Genomic DNA, 19388 nt, shown 5'->3' on the forward strand with positions numbered 1-19388 from the left:
CATTCAATTCCCTGAGCCCCTGCTCAAATTTTTCCATTCTTTTCCCTATAGTTTCTGTTTCTTTTTGGATTTCAGATGTTCCATCCTCCAGTTCACTAATTCTAACCTCTGTCTCTTGAAATCTACCATTGTAGGTTTCCATTGTTTTTTTCATCTCTTCTACTGTATCTTTCATTCCCATAGGTTCTGTGATTTGTTTTTTCAGACTTTCCATTTCTTCTTTTTGTTCATCCCTTGCCTTCTTCATGTCCTCCCTCAACTTATGGATTTGGTTTTTGAAGAGGTTTTCCATTTCTATTCGTATATTCAGAATTAGTTGTCTCAGTTCCTGTATCTCATTTGAACTATTGGTTTGTTCCTTTGACTGGGCCATATCTTCAATTTTCCTGGTGTGATTTGTTATTTTTTGCTGGCATCTGGACATTTAATCAGATTTCCCTGAGTATGAGACCCAGCAGTTTGAAAGACTTTCCTGTTGAAGTCTCTGGGCTCTGTTTTTCTTATCCTGCCCAGTATGTGGTGCTTGTCTGTCTGCAGGTCCCACCAGGAAAAGATGTTGTGGCTCCTTTAACTTTGGAAGGCTCTCCCTGCTGTGTGCATGGTGGAGATAGAGGAAAGGGTTTAGGCTGGTTTTAATGGCTTCAAATTGCAAAGTCCTGGGATCTGAATTCCTTGAGATGGGATTCCACCTGAGATGCGTTTCACCCCTCCCGTGGGGAAGGTTCAGGTGGTAGAGAGCCCTGAAAGTAGCCTGTTTCTGCGTTTGGGGCAGTTGCAACCTGTGTAATCCCGGCGCTGAGCCCAGAGGCACCAAGCCTCCATAGAAACAGCTGCAGAAGGCTCTTTTTCGCCCCCTTTCCTCTTTCTCAGTTAGCCCAATAGGCGACTTATGCCTTGATCAGTTTCGCCTGAGCTGGGGGCCTATTTTTAGTAGTCAGAATTTGTTTATTAATGCCACTGTTGTTGTTTGGTTGGACTCAGTCCCTGCTACTGTTGGAGATTCTTTCCTTTCCCTCCGGGTAGCCGCCTGTGAGGGAGGGGCGTCAGCCACCGGCCACCGCAGTTTGGAGATCTCGCTGATCCGAGACCCGCCGCCGGTCCTGGAAGCCGCCCGCGAAAGAGGGGCGCCGGCTGCTGCGGCTTGGGAAACTTGTCTCTCCGAGCTCTCAGCCGGCCCGGGAGGGAGGAAGGGAGGGGCTCCGGCCGCCAGCCGCCGCGGCCCTGGGAAGCGCGCACTGCTCGGGGATCTCACCGCAGTGGAGTCTCGCAGTCAGTCTAGCCAGTCCAGACTGGGGTGCGCCGTGCGTCCGGTCTCTGTCGTGGCTCCGGGAGCTGTGCTGTACTGTTTCTGATTATTTAGTAGTTGTTCTGGAGGAGGAACTAAGACGCGCGCACCTTACTAAGCCGCCATCTTGCCCCCCCTGAGCCTCTAGTGTCTTCTTGATCTCCTTTATGTCATTAGCTAACCTGCTAAATTTATCTAGTAGTTATATGAACATCTTTGATTAATTGTTCCAAAATCTGTGTCTACTCCAGTGTTTTAATTTGGTCATTAGGCTTCGCTATATCTGTCTGCATCTTCATATGCTTTGTGATTTTCTGTGGCCTTCGAGGCATTTAATGATCTCGATAGGATTACTTTGGAAGTTGACTTTCTTTAGTAGTCTAGTTTTGTATTTGTGGGATGGATATGACTCAGGACACTGGCCGGGGTGCAGTGACACCCAGGCATGGAGTGGTGCAGGCTAGGCATGGAGCAGGCGTCCTACACCGTTGCCCAGGAGTATGCAGTGTCGGGCATGATGATGTGTGAGAGCAATGGGACAGGGTGCAGCTCAGGCAGGCCTCAAAGTGCAGAGGCAGGGCATGATGTGGGGGACACGGAGGCAGGGCGTGGTAGGAGGCTCCTGTCACACTGGGCACAGGCGCAAGGGAGTGTGGGTGGCACATCTGGATGTGTTGCATTCAAGGAAGGTGGCTTGGCTTACTTACTCATCTCTCTGTCCATGCACTCATGAGGGCACCGAGCCTCCATTTGGAAAGGGGCTTATCAGTGTGTTAGCACTAGCAGAGTTATCTTCAGTTCTCTATGTCTCAATTCGTCAGCACTTTCAATCAGGGCCTCCCTATGTAGTGTAGCAGTCCCTCTCAGGTCATTTGCACCCTGAGATTGCTATCCTGGTCTTTTTCTGTGACTTCTCTAGCTGTTTTTTGGAGCAGGAGTAAACTCGACCTATCCTATTCTACCATCTTCCCAGAAGTTCTCCAACTCATTTATTTTAAGAGTTACATTTTACTTTTTCCTCCTGCCCATTTGGATGTCTGGGGCCTTGTGAGTGTCACTTTCACACTTTTTAAGGTGCCTTTAAATAAAATATTTATTTAATGAGTACTTGGCAGGGCGAAGGACACAAACAAGTAAATAATGCCCAGCTTTACCTTCAAGGAATTTACAGTTTAGTTTAAAAGTTCTGGCTAGATGGAGAGGCTGGAGGGAACTGCCTGAAAATGTAGAGCTGTGTTCCAATAGCCATGTTTCTTGAAGATGATTGTACAATGATAAAGCTTTCTCAGTGTGACTGTGTAATTGTGAAAACCTTGTGTTTGATGCTCCTTTTACCTATGGTATGAACAGATGAGTAAAACATATGGATTAAAAATAAATAAATAATAGGGGGAACAAATGTTAAAATTTTAGTAGATTGAAATGCTACTGATCAATGAAAGGGAGGGGTAAGGGGTATGGTATGTATGAATTTTCTTCTGTTTCTTTTTATTTCTTTTTCTGATTTGATGCAAATGTTCTAAGAAATGATCATGATGATGAATATACAACTGTGCGATGATATTGTGAGTTATTGATTATATATCAAGAATGGAATGATTATATGGTAAGAATGTTTCTGTTTATATGTTGTTATGTTGAATAATTAAAAAAAAATTAAATTAAAAAAAAAGAATCCATTTTGCAAAATGCAGACAGAACCCACACAGTCAGAGATCTTTGGAGATGCAGAAGGAAAACGCCCCTGGGGAAGCCTTATAAAATGAGGAAAGAGAGCAAGTGCATGTCACCATGTGCCTTCTCAGCTGAGAGAGAATCCCCAAACTTCATCTGCCCTTTCTTCAGATGCCTTAGTTTGGACATTTACATGGACTTAGAATTGTAAACTTGCAAATTAATAGATTCCCTTTTAAACACACACACACACACACACACACACACACACACACAAAAGTTATGGCAAGAAAATTGGTAGGTATTTTACAGTTTGACTTGGTTTGTCGTTGATTAAAAAATAATCAGTTTTCACTTAGAAAATTGTTAGGATAAATTAACAAAATATTTTAGTCTATAAATACCTTAAAATGCTTTTAGGGCGGGCCACGGTGGCTTGTGGCAGAGTTTTCACCTGCCATGCTGGAAACCCGGGTTCAATTCCCGGTGACTGCCCATGCAAAAAAAAAAACCTTTTAGAGTTATTGGATGATAAAACTGTATTTCTCTGCATGTATATGCATGAGTAATGTCAGTCTTGTATAGAAAGATATGGTAGTAGTTGGTGGACAGATCCAAATATCATGTATCTATTGTTATTCACCTGGCTTTCTCTTAGCACCTGAGCATTTTATGTTTAGTTTGGAGAGAGGAAAGAAGGAAAAAGGAGAAGAGCTGCACAAAAGAGTTGCATATGGGTTAATTTCATTTTTATGTATAACATAAAAATCTCACTGTAGCAAGTGAAAAAAAGTCTATTAAAATTGGCATAAGCAGAAAAAAAAGGGGTCATTTAGGGGCTCTCGTTGTCGGGAATTTCAAAAGTAGCTATGGTTTCACTCACAGATGGATCCGGAGCCTCAGGCAGCTTTTCCAGGGCTCGCTCTTGGAGGTTGTTTTTGTCTGTGTTAATTCCAGATGTCATTTAGTATCTCCTCTCGTTGTGGTAAAATGGGCGGAAGAAAAAGTTTGGAGTAACCAGAGTTTCCTGGTAGCTCTAATGTTAACTTTGAATAGGTCATGGGCATATCCCTGGTCACATTTGTGTGATCAAGTGAATGTCAAGATTGGCCAAACCTGAGTCAGATGACTTCTGATGCCCTGAAATAATGTCATCCAGGTTCTCCTGAACTACATGGACTGAGAGTTGGAGGATAAGTGGTTTCCAAAAGGAATGTTAGGGTTATTACAAGAACCAGAAGGGCAAAATAAGAGACACCATTGCATCTGGCCTGAGTGGTAGGTCAGATATGGTTTTAGTGATGACAGAGTCTGTTTTGGTTTGCTAAAGTTGACGAAATGCATTATGCCAGACCTGGACTGGCTTTAACAATGGGAATTTTTTAGCTTACAGATTTACAGTTCTAAGACCATGAAAATGTCCTGATCACAGCATCAACAAGATGGTACTCTCTCTGAAGACTGGGTTTCCCCGTCAGATAGCAAGGCACATGGCGCATTGTTTTTTTCAGGTGTGTGTGTGTGTGTGTGTGTGTGTGTGTGTGTGTGTGTGTGTGTGTGTGCATGTGCCAGGTTTCCCACATGGCAGGTGAGAATTCTACTACTGAACTACCTGTGTACCCCTCACAGAATCATTCTTGACCTCACTTAGGCTTTTGTTTCAAAGTGGCAGTGGCAGAAACTGTGGTGTGGGAGAGGGAGTTTTGACTCACTTTCAGGCCCAAGGAGGCATGGATTGATTGAATCTGGACCTTTCATGAAGACTTGGTTAAATAATACTTATTTATTGGGGTCCTACAGTGTAAGACACAGATATTCTGGATGTCAGTAAAAAGATATTTTACATTTGTAGGACAGAAAACTTCTCTTCATTATTGTAAATTGGAGATTATGATCCACTAGGAGCTATGCAGGCTATTTTTATCTGTAGCCTCCAGAATGGAAACTTGGCTTATTTAGGCCTGGCTATGTCAGTTGGTTAATGAAGGAGGAAAGAAAATAGGCCAGGAGTCTGCAGTGGAAATCGTGATTGTATTAGCGTTGTTGGTACTCACCTTGTGGGAAAAGAAGATGAAAAAATTAGATAGCTGTTAAGCTTCATTAGATAAAATTTGGCACAGCTTCCTTTGGGGCCTCCTGGTCTTTGAGCTGAGGGATTCACAACTCTTCTCATAACAGAATCTATTTGTCTGCTGTAGCAAAGCTTTTTTCTGGTAGTCATTTATGGAACCTTTTATTAGGTCCTTTCAGTGATCATTTCAAGACTCTTGAAGCTTTTGTCTTAAGTTTATTTTTCAGCTTCTTTGAAGAATTGCTTAAAGCTCCAACTTGTCTTGTAAGAATTGAGGAATCTTGTGTTCTAGACACCTGGAGAATAATGTGCCAATCTAGTTCAGTTCGTGAGTAGAGTCCCTTTTTTTTTGTGGCTTAAACAACAGGAATGTATTGGCTCGCAGTTTGGGAGCTAGAAGTCAGCCCAGTAAGGAGATGCATCTTCCTCAGAGACTGTTGTGTTCGGGATCTGGCTGCCAGCGACCTTTGGTCCTTGGTTTTTCTGTTACATGGCAGTGCATATGGTGGCATCTTCTCCTTTCTCTCTCTTCTGGGTTCTGTTGACTATCAGCTTTTGGCTATTCCCCATGGCATCCTCTCTGTGGCCTTCTCTTTAAAGCCTCCAGTTATAGAATTAAGACCCATCCTGATTTAGTTGGCCACACCTTAACTAGGAATAACATCTTCAAGAGGTCCTGTTTAAGGTAGGCACACACCCATAGGAATGGATTAAGAACAAGAACCAGTTTTTCTGGGGTACAGAATTGAATCTACCACAGAAAGTATAGGGAACTCTGTATCAGCTACACAATTTTTATGTAGTTTTAAAACTATGCTGAAATGAAAAGTTTATATAAAAAAGTATCGATATCAATCCCTGGAATGCACCCTCCACCCTGAGATTCTGATTTAACTATTCCAGAGTTCAGCCTGAACTTTAGGGTTGGTTGTATACATCTCCTCGGTTATTTATTGTGCAGCCGGGGGCAAGAAACACACCCTCAATCTTATTCAAAACAATTTTGGTAGTGAGAATTTTCTTGCTTTGTCCTTTTCCCTCACACCTTGAATTAGTTTCTTTATGTCCCATAGGAAGAATATTATTTTGACATTTTCTTGAATAGTATTTGTGAATTCAGTCTTTTAAGCAGAGGTTTTACTGTGATACAGACAAGCAATCCCTGACTGGGTTATAGGCGAAATCGTATTTTTATGCTTATAGTTATAAATTCCTCATTACATTAGTGATCTCACTTTTTCAATCAATAAAGATATTTTGAATATATCTACTGAGAATCAGACAGTATGCTGAGTGCTGGGGATATAGAGATGAGAAATTCACTCCTGGTCCCCGAAGAGCTTAGGATATAGGAAATATGAGAACATACAATTAAAATACTGTATGTGTCAGTTGTTAGGATAGATAGAAGTAAGCATCAGGGGACCCCAAATGAAAAACATGTGACCCAGCAAGGGAGAATGGGCATGAGGGAAGGCCTCTTGGAGGAGGTGATACTTCAACAGCTAATTATCATTTACAAGGGGTCAAAGATTGTGTCTTATGAAACTGCGAGTGGGGATCAGGGTATGAGAAATGGTGAGACATTAGACTCTGATATTTAGAAGTTTTATTTAACCATGACAGATGAGGGCATCCCTGAAGAATTTAAGTAAAAGAGTAGGATGATCAGATTGACATTTTATTTTATATTTTTAATAGATACTACTTTTATGTGGTTCAAGAGTTAAAAGATATTATAGCACACTGTAGCCACTATTCTGCACCTTGCTTTGTCCTTTTAGTTCTTTATCTTGGCAAGATGGCCATATCATTATATTGATATGATTCATATCATTATATTGAAAGTAAAGCTTCCTTTACTTTCCCATCTGGTTTGTTTTGTTCATTCTTTTTTTTGATGTTGTTAAGATTGTTTTATTTTTCATTTTATGGAGGTCCACAATTTACTTAACCAGTCCACTATTGATGGACATGTAGGGTGTTTCCAGTTGTTTTCTTTTATAAGCAAAGCTTTAATGAATTGCTTTGGATGCAGAGGACTGACATTTCAGAAAATTCACCTGTTAGCAAAGATAGTAGGGACTTAAATATTTGTTGAATGAATGAATGAATAGAAGATGGATGGTTAAGAGAGAGAGAAGCAAGCATGGAGGTGAATGGATGTAAGTGGAGATAGGGAGACCAGTTAAAGGGCTACCACAATATTCTGGGGAGAGAACTTATAGTGATATATATTTAAGGAGATTCGGTAAAACTAGGTGACCTGTGTAATTTTAGAATTAGAACAAGGAAGTAGTCCAGGATGATTTCTTAGAATATATTGAACAAATAATAATACATTTATTACTTAGATAGCATACATGTAGATAGCTCCAGTCTCATGCCTGGGACTGATGGCAACTGTAGCAAAGAGTCTTCTCGTATTTTTCTAATTCTTCTGCTGTTATTGTTAAGCCATAGGCTCTCTTTTTATTCCAACTGGTTATTTCTCTTTGGCTTCTTGTTTTTTCTCCTCCTTTTAAACCCCATGTTTTATAGATCAGAGATTTGACAGTTCCTAACTGTTGAGAAATCTGTGCATTCACTTTTCATCTACATGATTTGAAAGTAAGGCATTGCTTTTGCAAAGAGTACATACTCTTTTTGCAAAGAGTATACTTCTGGCAGATGTTAAGATTGGGGGCTTGCTTTGTTTTTTAAAGTGAGCAATCGGCAGTTTTTAGTATATTCACGAAGTTGTGCAACCATCATCACCATCTAATTCCAGAATGTTTACATCACCCCGAGAAGGTCCACGTACCCATTAGTAATTAATTACTCTCCATTCCCTCCTCCTAGTAACCTCTGTCAACCAATAATTGACTTTCTGTCTTTTTGGATTTCTCTGTTCCTGAAGTATTATATAAATGGAATCATACAATATTTGGGCTTTTTTTCAAGCTTTTTTCACTTAAGCATGAGACTTTCAAGGTTTATCCATGCTGTATCATTTATCATAACTTCATTCCTTTTTGTGGCAGAATAATACTCTTTTTGTATCAATATGCTCCAATTTGTTTTCCATTTATCAGTGGATTGACAGTTGGGTTTTCCCACTTTGGGGCTGTTATCGATAATACTTCTATGAACGTTAGTTTGCAGGTTTTATTTTTAAAGTATTTTTATCAACAAATCTTCATATGCATACATTCCATACACGATGTACAATCAGTGGTTCACAATATCATCACATAGTTGTGCATTTATCACCATGATCCTTTTACAAGATTGCATAACTCCAGAAAAAGAAAATACTCATATATACCATACCTCTTATCCCTCCCTCTCGTTGACCACTAATATTTCCATCTACTCAATTTATTTTACCCCTCATCCCCCCTATTATTTGTTTATTTATACATTTCTTTTACTCATCAGTCCATACCCTGGATAAAAGGAGCATTAAAAACAAGGCTTTCACAATCACACAGTCACATTATAAAAGTTGTATTTTTGTACGATCGTCTTCAAGAGTCAGTACACCATGAACTAAAAAGGGATATCTATATAATACATAAGAATAACCTTCAGGATAACCTCTCGACTCTGTTTTGTTTTTTTTAATTTGTATACCAGTGTTTTATTTATTTATGATGAAACTTAACATATAAACATGCAAACATTGATAACATACAAACATTCCATACATGGTGTACAATTAATGGTTTACAATATCATCACATAGTTGTGTATTCATCACCATGATCATTTTTTTGAACATTTGCATCACTCCAGAAAAAGAAATAAAAGAGAAAAAAGAAAAAACTCATACATACCATATACCTTACCCCGCCCTCTCATTGACCTCTAGTATTTCTATCTACCCAATTTATTTTAATCTTTGTTCCCCCATTATTGTTTATTTTTTATCCATATTTTTTCCTCATCCTTCCATACCCTAGATAAAAGGAGCATCAGACACAAGGTTTTCACAATCCCACAGTCACATTGTAAAAGCTGTATCATTGCACAATCATCTTCAAGAAGCAAGAGTACTGGAACACAGCTCAACAATTGCAGGTACTTCCCTCTAGCCATTCCAATACACCATAAACTAAAAAGGAATATCTATATAATGCATACAAATAACCTTCAGGATAACCTCTTGACTCTATCTGAAATCTCTCAGCCACTGAAACTTTATTTCGTCTCATTTCTTTTTTCCCCTTTTGGTCAAGAAGTTTTTCTCAATCCCTTGATGCTGGGTCCCTGCTCAGCCCAGGAGTTCTATCCCACATTGCCAAGGAGATTTACATCCCTGGAAGTCGTGTCCCACATAGCAGGTAGGGCAGTGAGTTCACCTGCCAAGCTGGCTTAGAGAAAGAGGCCACATCTGAGCAACAAAAGAGGTTCTCTGGGGGTGACCCTTAGGCTTAATTTTAAGTAAGCTTAGCCTATCCTTTGCAGGAATAAATTTCATAGGGGTGAACTCCAAGGTAAAAGGCTCAGCCTATTGGATTGGTTGTCCCCACTGCTTGTGAGAATATCAGGAATTCCCCAGGTAGGGAAGTTGAATATTTCCTCCTTTCTCCCCAGTCCACGAAGGGGACTTTGCAAATATGTCTTTATTCTCTGCACATGTTACTCTGGAATATACCAGGGCATCACACTAACCTGTACAAACCAAAGATATCTCATACCCTATTCAAGATTCCATGTAATTATGGTGTTCAAGTAAACTGACCATATAAGTTAACTTAGATAATGTGCTACCCAAAATATAAATTTTGTACCAAATAAACATTTCTCCCTTTGGTCTTGGACAGAGGTTGAAGTTTGAAAATATGGACCATCTCATCCTTTACCCAGTATTCTGATTTACCTTATATGAATGAAGATCAGCTTCATTCATATCTCTAGACAAAGTCTGATCACTTTTTCAATCTCATTTGGTTTTGATTTCATTTCCTCAAGGACTAATGATATTGAGCATGGGTTTGTGTTTTTTAACTGAGAAATTTCAATGTGATCCTCAGAACCTGTTGCTCTAGTTGCCGTTAATACAGCTGGGAACAAGGCAACTACAGTCCCTGCCCTCTTGGAGTTTAGAGTTCATCTGGGAAGGTAGATAGTAAATAAGTAATTGCAGTTATGTTTGTTTGTTTTTGCGTGGGCAGGCACCGGGAATCAAACCCGGATCTCTGACATGGCAGGCGAGAACTCTGCCTGCTGAGCTGCCATGGCCTGCCTGCAGTTGTGGTTTTGATAAGGAATTGCTAGACACTGCCCCTTAGTAGAAGTTTTAGATTTTCTATTTCAGTGATTTAAGTCTTTTATTATTGGAGGCCAAAATTCATTCAGTGGCTATTTAAAGATATATGTGGCATTTTTATGTTTGCTTTTAAAAATAATTCAGAAGAAACAAGTGCATGTTAAAGGAAAAAAATCTATGTCTATAAATTAAAAAGTACTACTCCATCTACTCATCACTTGGCATCTTATCGCAGATCTATTTTCATACATGTACAAATTTGGGTCATGTAGTCTTTTTAAAACTTTTTATTTTGTAATAATTTCAAACATACAGGACAGTTACAAAAGTAATGTAAAACCCACACAGAGAACTCCAACATACCCCTCACTCTAATACCCAGATCCACCAACTTCTAACATTTTACCACAATTGCCATATCATTCTATCTATATAATCTACTAAGCATCCAGTCATCCATCCCTCTCTCTTTCTTTTTCTGTCTCTGTCTCTATTTTTATTGTCTATCTATCTATTATCTGTCTATTCATCCATCCATCCATCCCTCCGGCTCTCTTTCTGTCCGTTTTCTAAACAATTGAGAGTAGATTGTATACATCATGCTCGTTGAACACTTCATACTTTCATGTAGATTTCCAAAGAACAAAAATACTCATTTGTGAAAACTCCTTTACTATAGTTATCAAGGTCAAGTAATGTAATATTGATATAAAGCTTACAATCTACATTCAAGTTTTTAAATATGACCCAATAATGTATTTTTGGACCTTTTCTCTGCCATTATTTGTTCCAGTCTAAGATCATATATTGCATTTAATTGTCGTTGTCTCTTTGTTCACTTTTTTAAAATTATGGAGACATGTAAAACATAAACTTTCCCACTGCAACCACTTCTCAGCACACCATTCAGTGGGATTGATCATATTCATTATCTTGCTCTATGCTGATCACCATCTGTTACCAGAACTTTCTCATCACCCTAAACAGAAACCCTACATCCTTTATGCATTAAGTCCCCCTTCCTTCTGCTCCCTGCCCCTGGTAACCTGTACTCTATTTCTGTCGCTATGAATTTACGTATTCTAGCTATTTCGTGTAAGTGGAATCATACATTATCTGCTCTCTGGATCTGACTTATTTCACCCAACTTGATGTCTTCAAGGTTTATCGTGTTGTAGCATGTATCAAAATTTCATTCCTTTTTAAGGCTGAGTAATATTCCTTTGTGTGTATATGTCCCTTGTTTTGTTAATTCGTTCATCTGTTCCCAACTGGATTGCTTCCACCTGTTGGCTGTTGTGAACAGTGCTGTTATGAACATCAGTGTACAAAGCTTTCAGAGCCCCTGCTTTCAATTCTTTTGGGATTGCTGGGTTATATAGTAGTTCTATGTTTAACTTTTTGAGGAATGGCCAAATTGTTTTCTTTGTGTAGAGTTTTAACTAAATAAATCACTTTGCTAAGGAGTTTTCACTTTATTTTTTTATTTTTTATTTTTTATTAATTAAAAAAAGAATTAACAAAACAATTAGAAATCATTTCAATCTACATGTACAATCAGTAATTCTTAATAACATCACATAGTTGCATATTCATCATTTCTTAGTACATTTGCATCGATTTAGAAAAAGAAATAAAAAGACAACAGAATAAGAATTAAAACAATAATAGAAAGAAAAAAAAAACAAAAAAAACAAAAACAAAAAACCTATACCTCACATGCAGCTTCATTCAGTGTTTTAACATAATTGCATTACAATTGGGTAGTATTGTGCTGTCCATTTCTGAGTTTTTATATCCAGTCCCGTTGTACAGTCTGTATCCCTTCATCTCCAATTATCCCTTCTCTTTTTTTTTTTTTTTAATTAACAGAAAAAAAGAAATTAACCCAACATTTAGAGATCATACCATTCTACACATGCAATCATTAATTCTTAACATCATCACATAGCTGCATGATCATCATTTCTTAGTACATTTGCATTGGTTTAGAAGAACTAGCAACATAACCGAAAAAGATATAGAATGTTAATATAGAGAAAAAAATAAAAGTAATAATAGTAAAATCAAAACAAAACAAAAACCTATAGCTCAGATGCAGCTTCATTCAGTGTTTTAACATGATTACTTTACAATTAGGTATTATTGTGCTGTCCATTTTTGAGTTTTTGTATCTAGTCCTGTTGCACAGTCTGTATCCCTTCAGCTTCAATTACCCATTATCTTACCCTGTTTCTAACTCCTGCTGAACTCTGTTACCAATGACATATTTCAAGTTTATTCTCGAATGTCCGTTCACATCAGTGGGACCATACAGTATTTGTCCTTTAGTTTTTGGCTGGATTCACTCAGCATAATATTCTCTAGGTCCATCCATGTTATTACATGGTTCATAAGTTTATCTTGTCTTAAAGCTGCATAATATTCCATCGTATGTATATACCACAGTTTGTTTAGCCACTCTTCTGTTGATGGAGATTTTGGCTGTTTCCATCTCTTTGCAATTGTAAATAATGCTGCTATAAACATTGGTGTGCAAATGTCCGTTTGTGTCTTTGCCCTTAAGTCCTTTGAGTAGATACCTAGCAATGGTATTGCTGGGTCGTATGGCAATTCTATATTCAGCTTTTTGAGGAACCGCCAAACTGCCTTCCACAGTGGTTGCACCCTTTGACATTCCCACCAACAGTGGATAAGTGTGCCTCTTTCTCCGCATCCTCTCCAGCACTTGTCATTTTCTGTTTTGTTGATAATGGCCATTCTGGTGGGTGTGAGATGATATCTCATTGTGGTTTTGATTTGCATTTCTCTAATGGCCAGGGACATTGAGCATCTCTTCATGTGCCTCTTGGCCATCCGTATTTCCTCTTCTGAGAGGTGTCTGTTCAAGTCTTTTTCCCATTTTGTAATTGGGTTGGCTGTCTTTTTGTTGTTGAGATGAACAATCTCTTTATAAATTCTGGATACTAGACCTTTATCTGATATATCATTTCCAAATATTGTCTCCCATTGTGAAGGCTGTCTTTCTACTTTCTTGATGAAGTTCTTTGATGCACAAAAGTGTTTAATTTTGAGGAGTTCCCATTTATTTATTTCCTTCTTCAGTGCTCTTGCTTTAGGTTTAAGGTCCATAAAACCGCCTCCAGTTGTAAGATCCATAAGATATCTCCCAACATTTTCCTCTAACTGTTTTATGGTCTTAGACCTAATGTTTAGATCTTTGATCCATTTTGAGTTAACTTTTGTATAGGGTGTGAGAGATGGGTCTTCTTTCATTCTTTTGCATATGGATATCCAGTTCTCTAGGCACCATTTATTGAAGAGACTGCTCTGTCCCAGGTGAGTTGGCTTGACTGCCTTATCAAAGATCAAATGTCCATAGATGAGAGGGTCTATATCTGAGCACTCTATTCGATTCCATTGGTCGATATATCTATCTTTATGCCAATACTATGCTGTTTTGACCACTGTGGCTTCATAATATGCCTTAAAGTCAGGCAGCGCGAGACCTCCAACTTCGTTTTTTTTCCTCAAGATGTTTTTAGCAATTCGGGGCACCCTGCCCTTCCAGATAAATTTGCTTATTGGTTTTTCTATTTCTGAAAAATAAGTTGTTGGGATTTTGATTGGTATTGCATTGAATCTGTAAATCAATTTAGGTAGGATTGACATCTTAACTATATTTAGTCTTCCAATCCATGAACACGGTATGCCCTTCCATCTATTTAGGTCTTCTGTGATTTCTTTTAGCAGTTTTTTGTAGTTTTCTTTATATAGGTTTTTTGTCTCTTTAGTTAAATTTATTCGTAGGTATTTTATTCTTTTAGTTGCAATTGTAAATGGGATTCGTTTCTTGATTTCCCCCTCAGCTTGTTCCTTACTAGTGTATAGAAATGCTACAGATTTTTGAATGTTGATCTTGTAACCTGCTACTTTGCTGTACTCATTTATTAGCTCTAGTAGTTTTGTTGTGGATTTTTCCGGGTTTTCGACGTATAGTATCATATCGTCTGCAAACAGTGATAGTTTTACTTCTTCCTTTCCAATTTTGATGCCTTGTATTTCTTTTTCTTGTCTAATTGCTCTGGCTAGAACCTCCAACACAATGTTGAATAATAGTGGTGATAGTGGACATCCTTGTCTTGTTCCTGATCTTAGGGGGAAAGTTTTCCATTTTTCCCCATTGAGGATGATATTAGCTGTGGGTTTTTCATATATTCCCTCTATCATTTTAAGGAAGTTCCCTTGTATTCCTATCTTTTGAAGTGTTTTCAACAGGAAAGGATGTTGAATCTTGTCGAATGCCTTCTCTGCATCAATTGAGATGATCATGTGATTTTTCTGCTTTGATTTGTTGATATGGTGTATTACATTAATTGATTTTCTTATGTTGAACCATCCTTGCATACCTGGGATGAATCCTACTTGGTCATGATGTATAATTCTTTTAATGTGTTGTTGGATACGATTTGCTAGAATTTTATTGAGGATTTTTGCATCTGTATTCATTAGAGAGATTGGTCTGTAGTTTTCTTTTTTTGTAATATCTTTGCCTGGTTTTGGTATGAGGGTGATGTTGGCTTCATAGAATGAATTAGGTAGTTTTCCCTCCACTTCGATTTTTTTGAAGAGTTTGAAGAGAATTGGTACTAATTCTTTCTGGAACGTTTGGTAGAATTCACATGTGAAGCCATCTGGTCCTGGACTTTTCTTTTTAGGAAGCTTTTGAATGACTAATTCAATTTCTTTACTTGTGATTGGTTTGTTGAGGTCATCTATGTCTTCTTGAGTCAAAGTTGGTTGTTCATGTCTTTCCAGGAACCCGTCCATTTCCTCTAAATTGTTGTATTTATTAGCATAAAGTTGTTCATAGTATCCTGTTATTACCTCCTTTATTTCTGTGAGGTCAGTAGTTATGTCTCCTCTTCCATTTCTGATCTTATTTATTTGCATCCTCTCTCTTCTTCTTTTTGTCAATCTTGCTAAGGGCCCATCAATCTTATTGATTTTCTCATAGAACCAACTTCTGGCCTTATTGATTTTCTCTATTGTTTTCATGTTTTTAATTTCATTTATTTGTGCTCTAATCTTTGTTATTTCTTTCCTTTTGCTTGCTTTGGGGTTAGCTTGCTGTTCTTTCTCCAGTTCTTCCAAATGGATAGTTAATTCCTGAATTTTTGCCTTTTCTTCTTTTCTGATATAGGCATTTAGAGCAATAAATTTCCCTCTTAGCACTGCCTTTGCTGCGTCCCATAAGTTTTGATATGTTGTGTTTTCATTTTCATTCGCCTCGAGGTATTTGCTAATTTCTCTTGCAATTTCTTCTTTGACCCAGTCGTTGTTTAGGAGTGTGTTGTTGAGCCTCCACGTATTTGTGAATTTTCTGGCACTCTGCCTATTATTGATTTCCAACATCATTCCTTTATGGTCCGAGAAAGTGTTGTGTAAGATTTCAATCTTTTTAAATTTGTTAAGACTTGCTTTGTGACCCAGCATATGGTCTATCTTTGAGAATGATCCATGAGCACTTGAGAAAAAGGTGTATCCTGCTGTTGTGGGATGTAATGTCCTATAAATGTCTATTAAGTCTAGTTCATTTATAGTAATATTCAGATTCTCTATTTCTTTGTTGATCCTCTGTCTAGATGTTCTGTCCCTTGATGAGAGTGGTGAGTTGAAGTCTCCAACTATTATGGTATATGAGTCTATTTCCCTTTTCAGTGTTTGCAGTATATTCCTCACGTATTTTGGGGCATTCTGATTCGGTGCGTAAACATTTATGATTGTTATGTCTTCTTGTTTAATTGTTCCTTTTATTAGTATATAGTGTCCTTCTTTGTCTCTTTTAACTGTTTTACATTTGAAGTCTAATTTGTTGGATATTAGTATAGCCACTCCTGCTCTTTTCTGGTTGTTATTTGCATGAAATATCTTTTCCCAACCTTTCACTTTCAACCTATGTTTATCTTTGGGTCTAAGATGTGTTTCCTGTAGACAGCATATCGAAGGATCCTGTTTTTTAATCCATTCTGCCAATCTATGTCTTTTGATTGGGGAATTCAGTCCATTGACATTTAGTGTTATTACTGTTTGGATAATATTTTCCTCTAACATTTTGCCTTTTGTATTATATATATCATATCTGATTTTCCTTCTTTCTACACTCTTTTCCATATCTCTCTCTTCTGTCTTTTCGTATCTGACTCTAGTGCTCCCTTTAGTATTTCTTGCAGAGCTGGTCTCTTGGTCACAAATTCTCTCAGTGACTTTTTGTCTGAGAATGTTTTAATTTCTCCCTCATTTTTGAAGGATAATTTTGCTGAATATAGGAGTCTTGGTTGGCAGTTTTTCTCTTTTAGTATTTTAAATATATCATCCCACTGTCTTCTAGCTTCCATGGTTTCTGCTGAGAAATCTACACAAAGTCTTATTGGGTTTCCCTTGTATGTAATGGATTGTTTTTCTCTTGCTGCTTTCAAGATCTTCTCTTTCTCTTTGACCTCTGACATTCTAACTAGTAAGTGTCTTGGAGAACGCCTATTTGGGTCTAATCTCTTTGGGGTGCGCTGCACTTCTTGGATCTGTAATTTTAGGTCTTTCATAAGAGTTGGGAAATTTTCAGTGAAAATTTCTTCCATTAGTTTTTCTCCTCCTTTTCCCTTCTCTTCTCCTTCTGGGACACCCACAACACGTATATTTGTGCGGTTCATATTGTCCTTGAGTTCCCTGATACCCTGTTCAAATTTTTCCATTCTTTTCCCGATAGTTTCTGTTTCTTTTTGGGATTCAGATGTTCCATCCTCCAAATCACTAATTCTATCTTCTGTCTCTTTAAATCTATCATTGTAGCTATCCATTATTTTTTCTATGTTTGCTACTTTATCCTTCACTTCCATAAGTTCTGCGATTTGTTTTTTCAGTTTTTCTATTTCTTCTTTATGTTCAGCCCATGTCCTCTTCATGTCCTCCCTCAATTTATCGATTTCATTTTTGAAGAGGTTTTCCATTTCTGTTCGTATATTCAGAATTAGTTGTCTCAGCTCTTGTGTCTCATTTGAGCTATTGGTTTGTTCCTTTGACTGGGCCATATTCTCAATCTTTTGAGCGTGGACAGTTTTCTTCTGCTGCTGGCGTCTGGGCATTTATTCAGATTTCTCTTGGTGTTGGACCCAGCAAGGTTGTAATATTTTTCTGTGAAATCTCTGGGTTCTGTTTTTCTTATCCTGCCCAGTAGGTGGCGCTCGTGGCACCCGTTTGTCTGCGGGTCCCACCAGTAAAAGGTGCTGTGGGACCTTAAACTTTGGAAAACTCTCGCCGTCCTGGGGGTTCGCTAGCCGAAGCGGCTTGAGCCGGCCCTCGGTCCGAACGCAGGGAGGGTTGCTGGTCGCTGCAGCCAGGGAAAGAGCCCGTCCGAATTTCCTAGTTGGCCCTGGGCAACAAGCGTGGCGGGAGGGCACCAGCGGCAGCGGCCCGCCCGAGAGAGTGCACGTTCCCCGGGAGTCACGGGTTTGGAAGGGGCCTCCCCCACCCGTCACCGTTCTCCGCGGGCTGGGGATTTCCGATCCAATTCTCTCAGTTGGTCCGGGGGCTGCGCGTGGTGTGGGCGCCAGTCGCCTTAGTTTCAGGGGACCGCCTCTCCAATTCTCCCAGCCGGCCCGGGAAGGGGGAAGGGAGTAACTCCGGCCGCTTGCCACCCCGCCCGGTAAGGCCCGCGCGCCTCGGCGATCTCACCCGAGCTGCTTCTCTCAGCCAGCCAGCCGTTCCAGGATGGGGTACGCTGTCTTTTTTATCTCTGTTGTGGCTTTGGGCGCTTTCTGTATCGTTTCTACTCCCCTAGTAGGTGTCCTGGAGAAGAAACTAAGATCTGCGCGTCTTACTAAGCGGCCATCTTCCAGGAAGTCAAGTATCCACAGTTTTAAAATGAAGGGATGATCTGCTCCTTGTGTCCGGACTGGCCCCTGTTCACTTGGGGGTGAGAGCGCAGCGGGCTGGCAGCAACCCAGCCTGGATCCTAGCTCTCTCTTGGCTGTGTTCACTTTATTTTTTGACTGGTCATTCAGTTTTGGGGGGGGTATAGAGCAACATTACTAATTTTACAGAGATTTCCAAATGGTGCTGAAGGATTACTAACGATTGGGTGCTTACTGTGTGCCAGGTATGTCACAGAGACTCTCCTTTTACTGTGACAACTGATTTCCTTGTGTTTCCTTTTGCCACAGATGGTCCTCATCCCTGCTGGAGTGTTCACAATGGGCACAGATGATCCTCAGATACAGCAGGATGGGGAAGCACCTGCTAGGAGAGTTGCCATTAATGCCTTTTACATGGATGCCTATGAAGTCAGCAATGCTGAATTTGAGAAGTTTGTGAACTCAACTTTCTATTTGACAGAGGTAATGGGGTTGTGATAGTAAGAGAAAACTTGTTCCTTTCCAGAACTTCTAAATATGTTTTAATGATAGCTGACATTGTTTGACCTCTTTTTACCATGGTACTGTGCTAAATTAGATTGGTCTTTCATTTAAGGACTTTCTACTTTAGTCCTCAAGCAACCCCATGAGGCAGGTCATTTTCACATAGGAATCAGAGGGTCAGAAGAGTGATTTTCCCTGAGTCACATGCCAGTTGGTGATGTACCTGGAATGCAGACCTAGGCATTATGAGCTAAGGACTTGTGTGCTCTTAACCATTATGTTATATTGTGGTGATGCTTTAACATGCTAGAGAGCGAGTGCCAGTGTTCAGTCAGCTTTTTTGAGATGAGATAGCAGATAAAATAAGAGTACTTTTTCTTCTCTGTAAATTGCAGTTTGGTTGTTCAGAAGAATCGTGTGCTTTATGAGTGATAGAGGCAGAAATGCAGCTTTGAGTTTTTTGTGATTTTATTCCATTGCTTTGACCACTCTAATAAAAATCTCTACTAATGCAGTTCCAGGCATCATCTTATAGTTTTGAATCACAAAGCAAGTTTTCAAAAGTGCATATTTCTCCTAAATGGGGATAGGAAGAGGGAGGCTTTCTGTTTAAGAGTGTTTCTTAAACAAGTCTGTGCATTTCTGAAATATACTTGTTTTGAAGGCCACCTAGTTTCTTTTACCCCAAGA

The 19388-nt window shown here is 39.1% G+C and overlaps 1 protein-coding gene across 2 annotated transcripts in view; it reads left to right on the plus strand.

The window, feature by feature from the left end:
• The window catches only part of SUMF1 (sulfatase modifying factor 1), a 177200-nt gene that overhangs the window by 30496 nt on the left and 127316 nt on the right, over positions 1-19388 (plus strand). For both annotated transcript variants that reach the window (XM_077116694.1, XM_077116695.1), the window contains exon 2: positions 18504-18677. In XM_077116694.1, coding sequence (XP_076972809.1) covers positions 18504-18677 — 174 coding nt within the window. The remainder of the gene's footprint in view (positions 1-18503; positions 18678-19388) is intronic.

The sequence above is a fragment of the Tamandua tetradactyla genome, chromosome 9, assembly GCF_023851605.1.
Source record: "Tamandua tetradactyla isolate mTamTet1 chromosome 9, mTamTet1.pri, whole genome shotgun sequence".
Classification (NCBI taxonomy): Eukaryota; Metazoa; Chordata; class Mammalia; order Pilosa; family Myrmecophagidae; genus Tamandua; species Tamandua tetradactyla.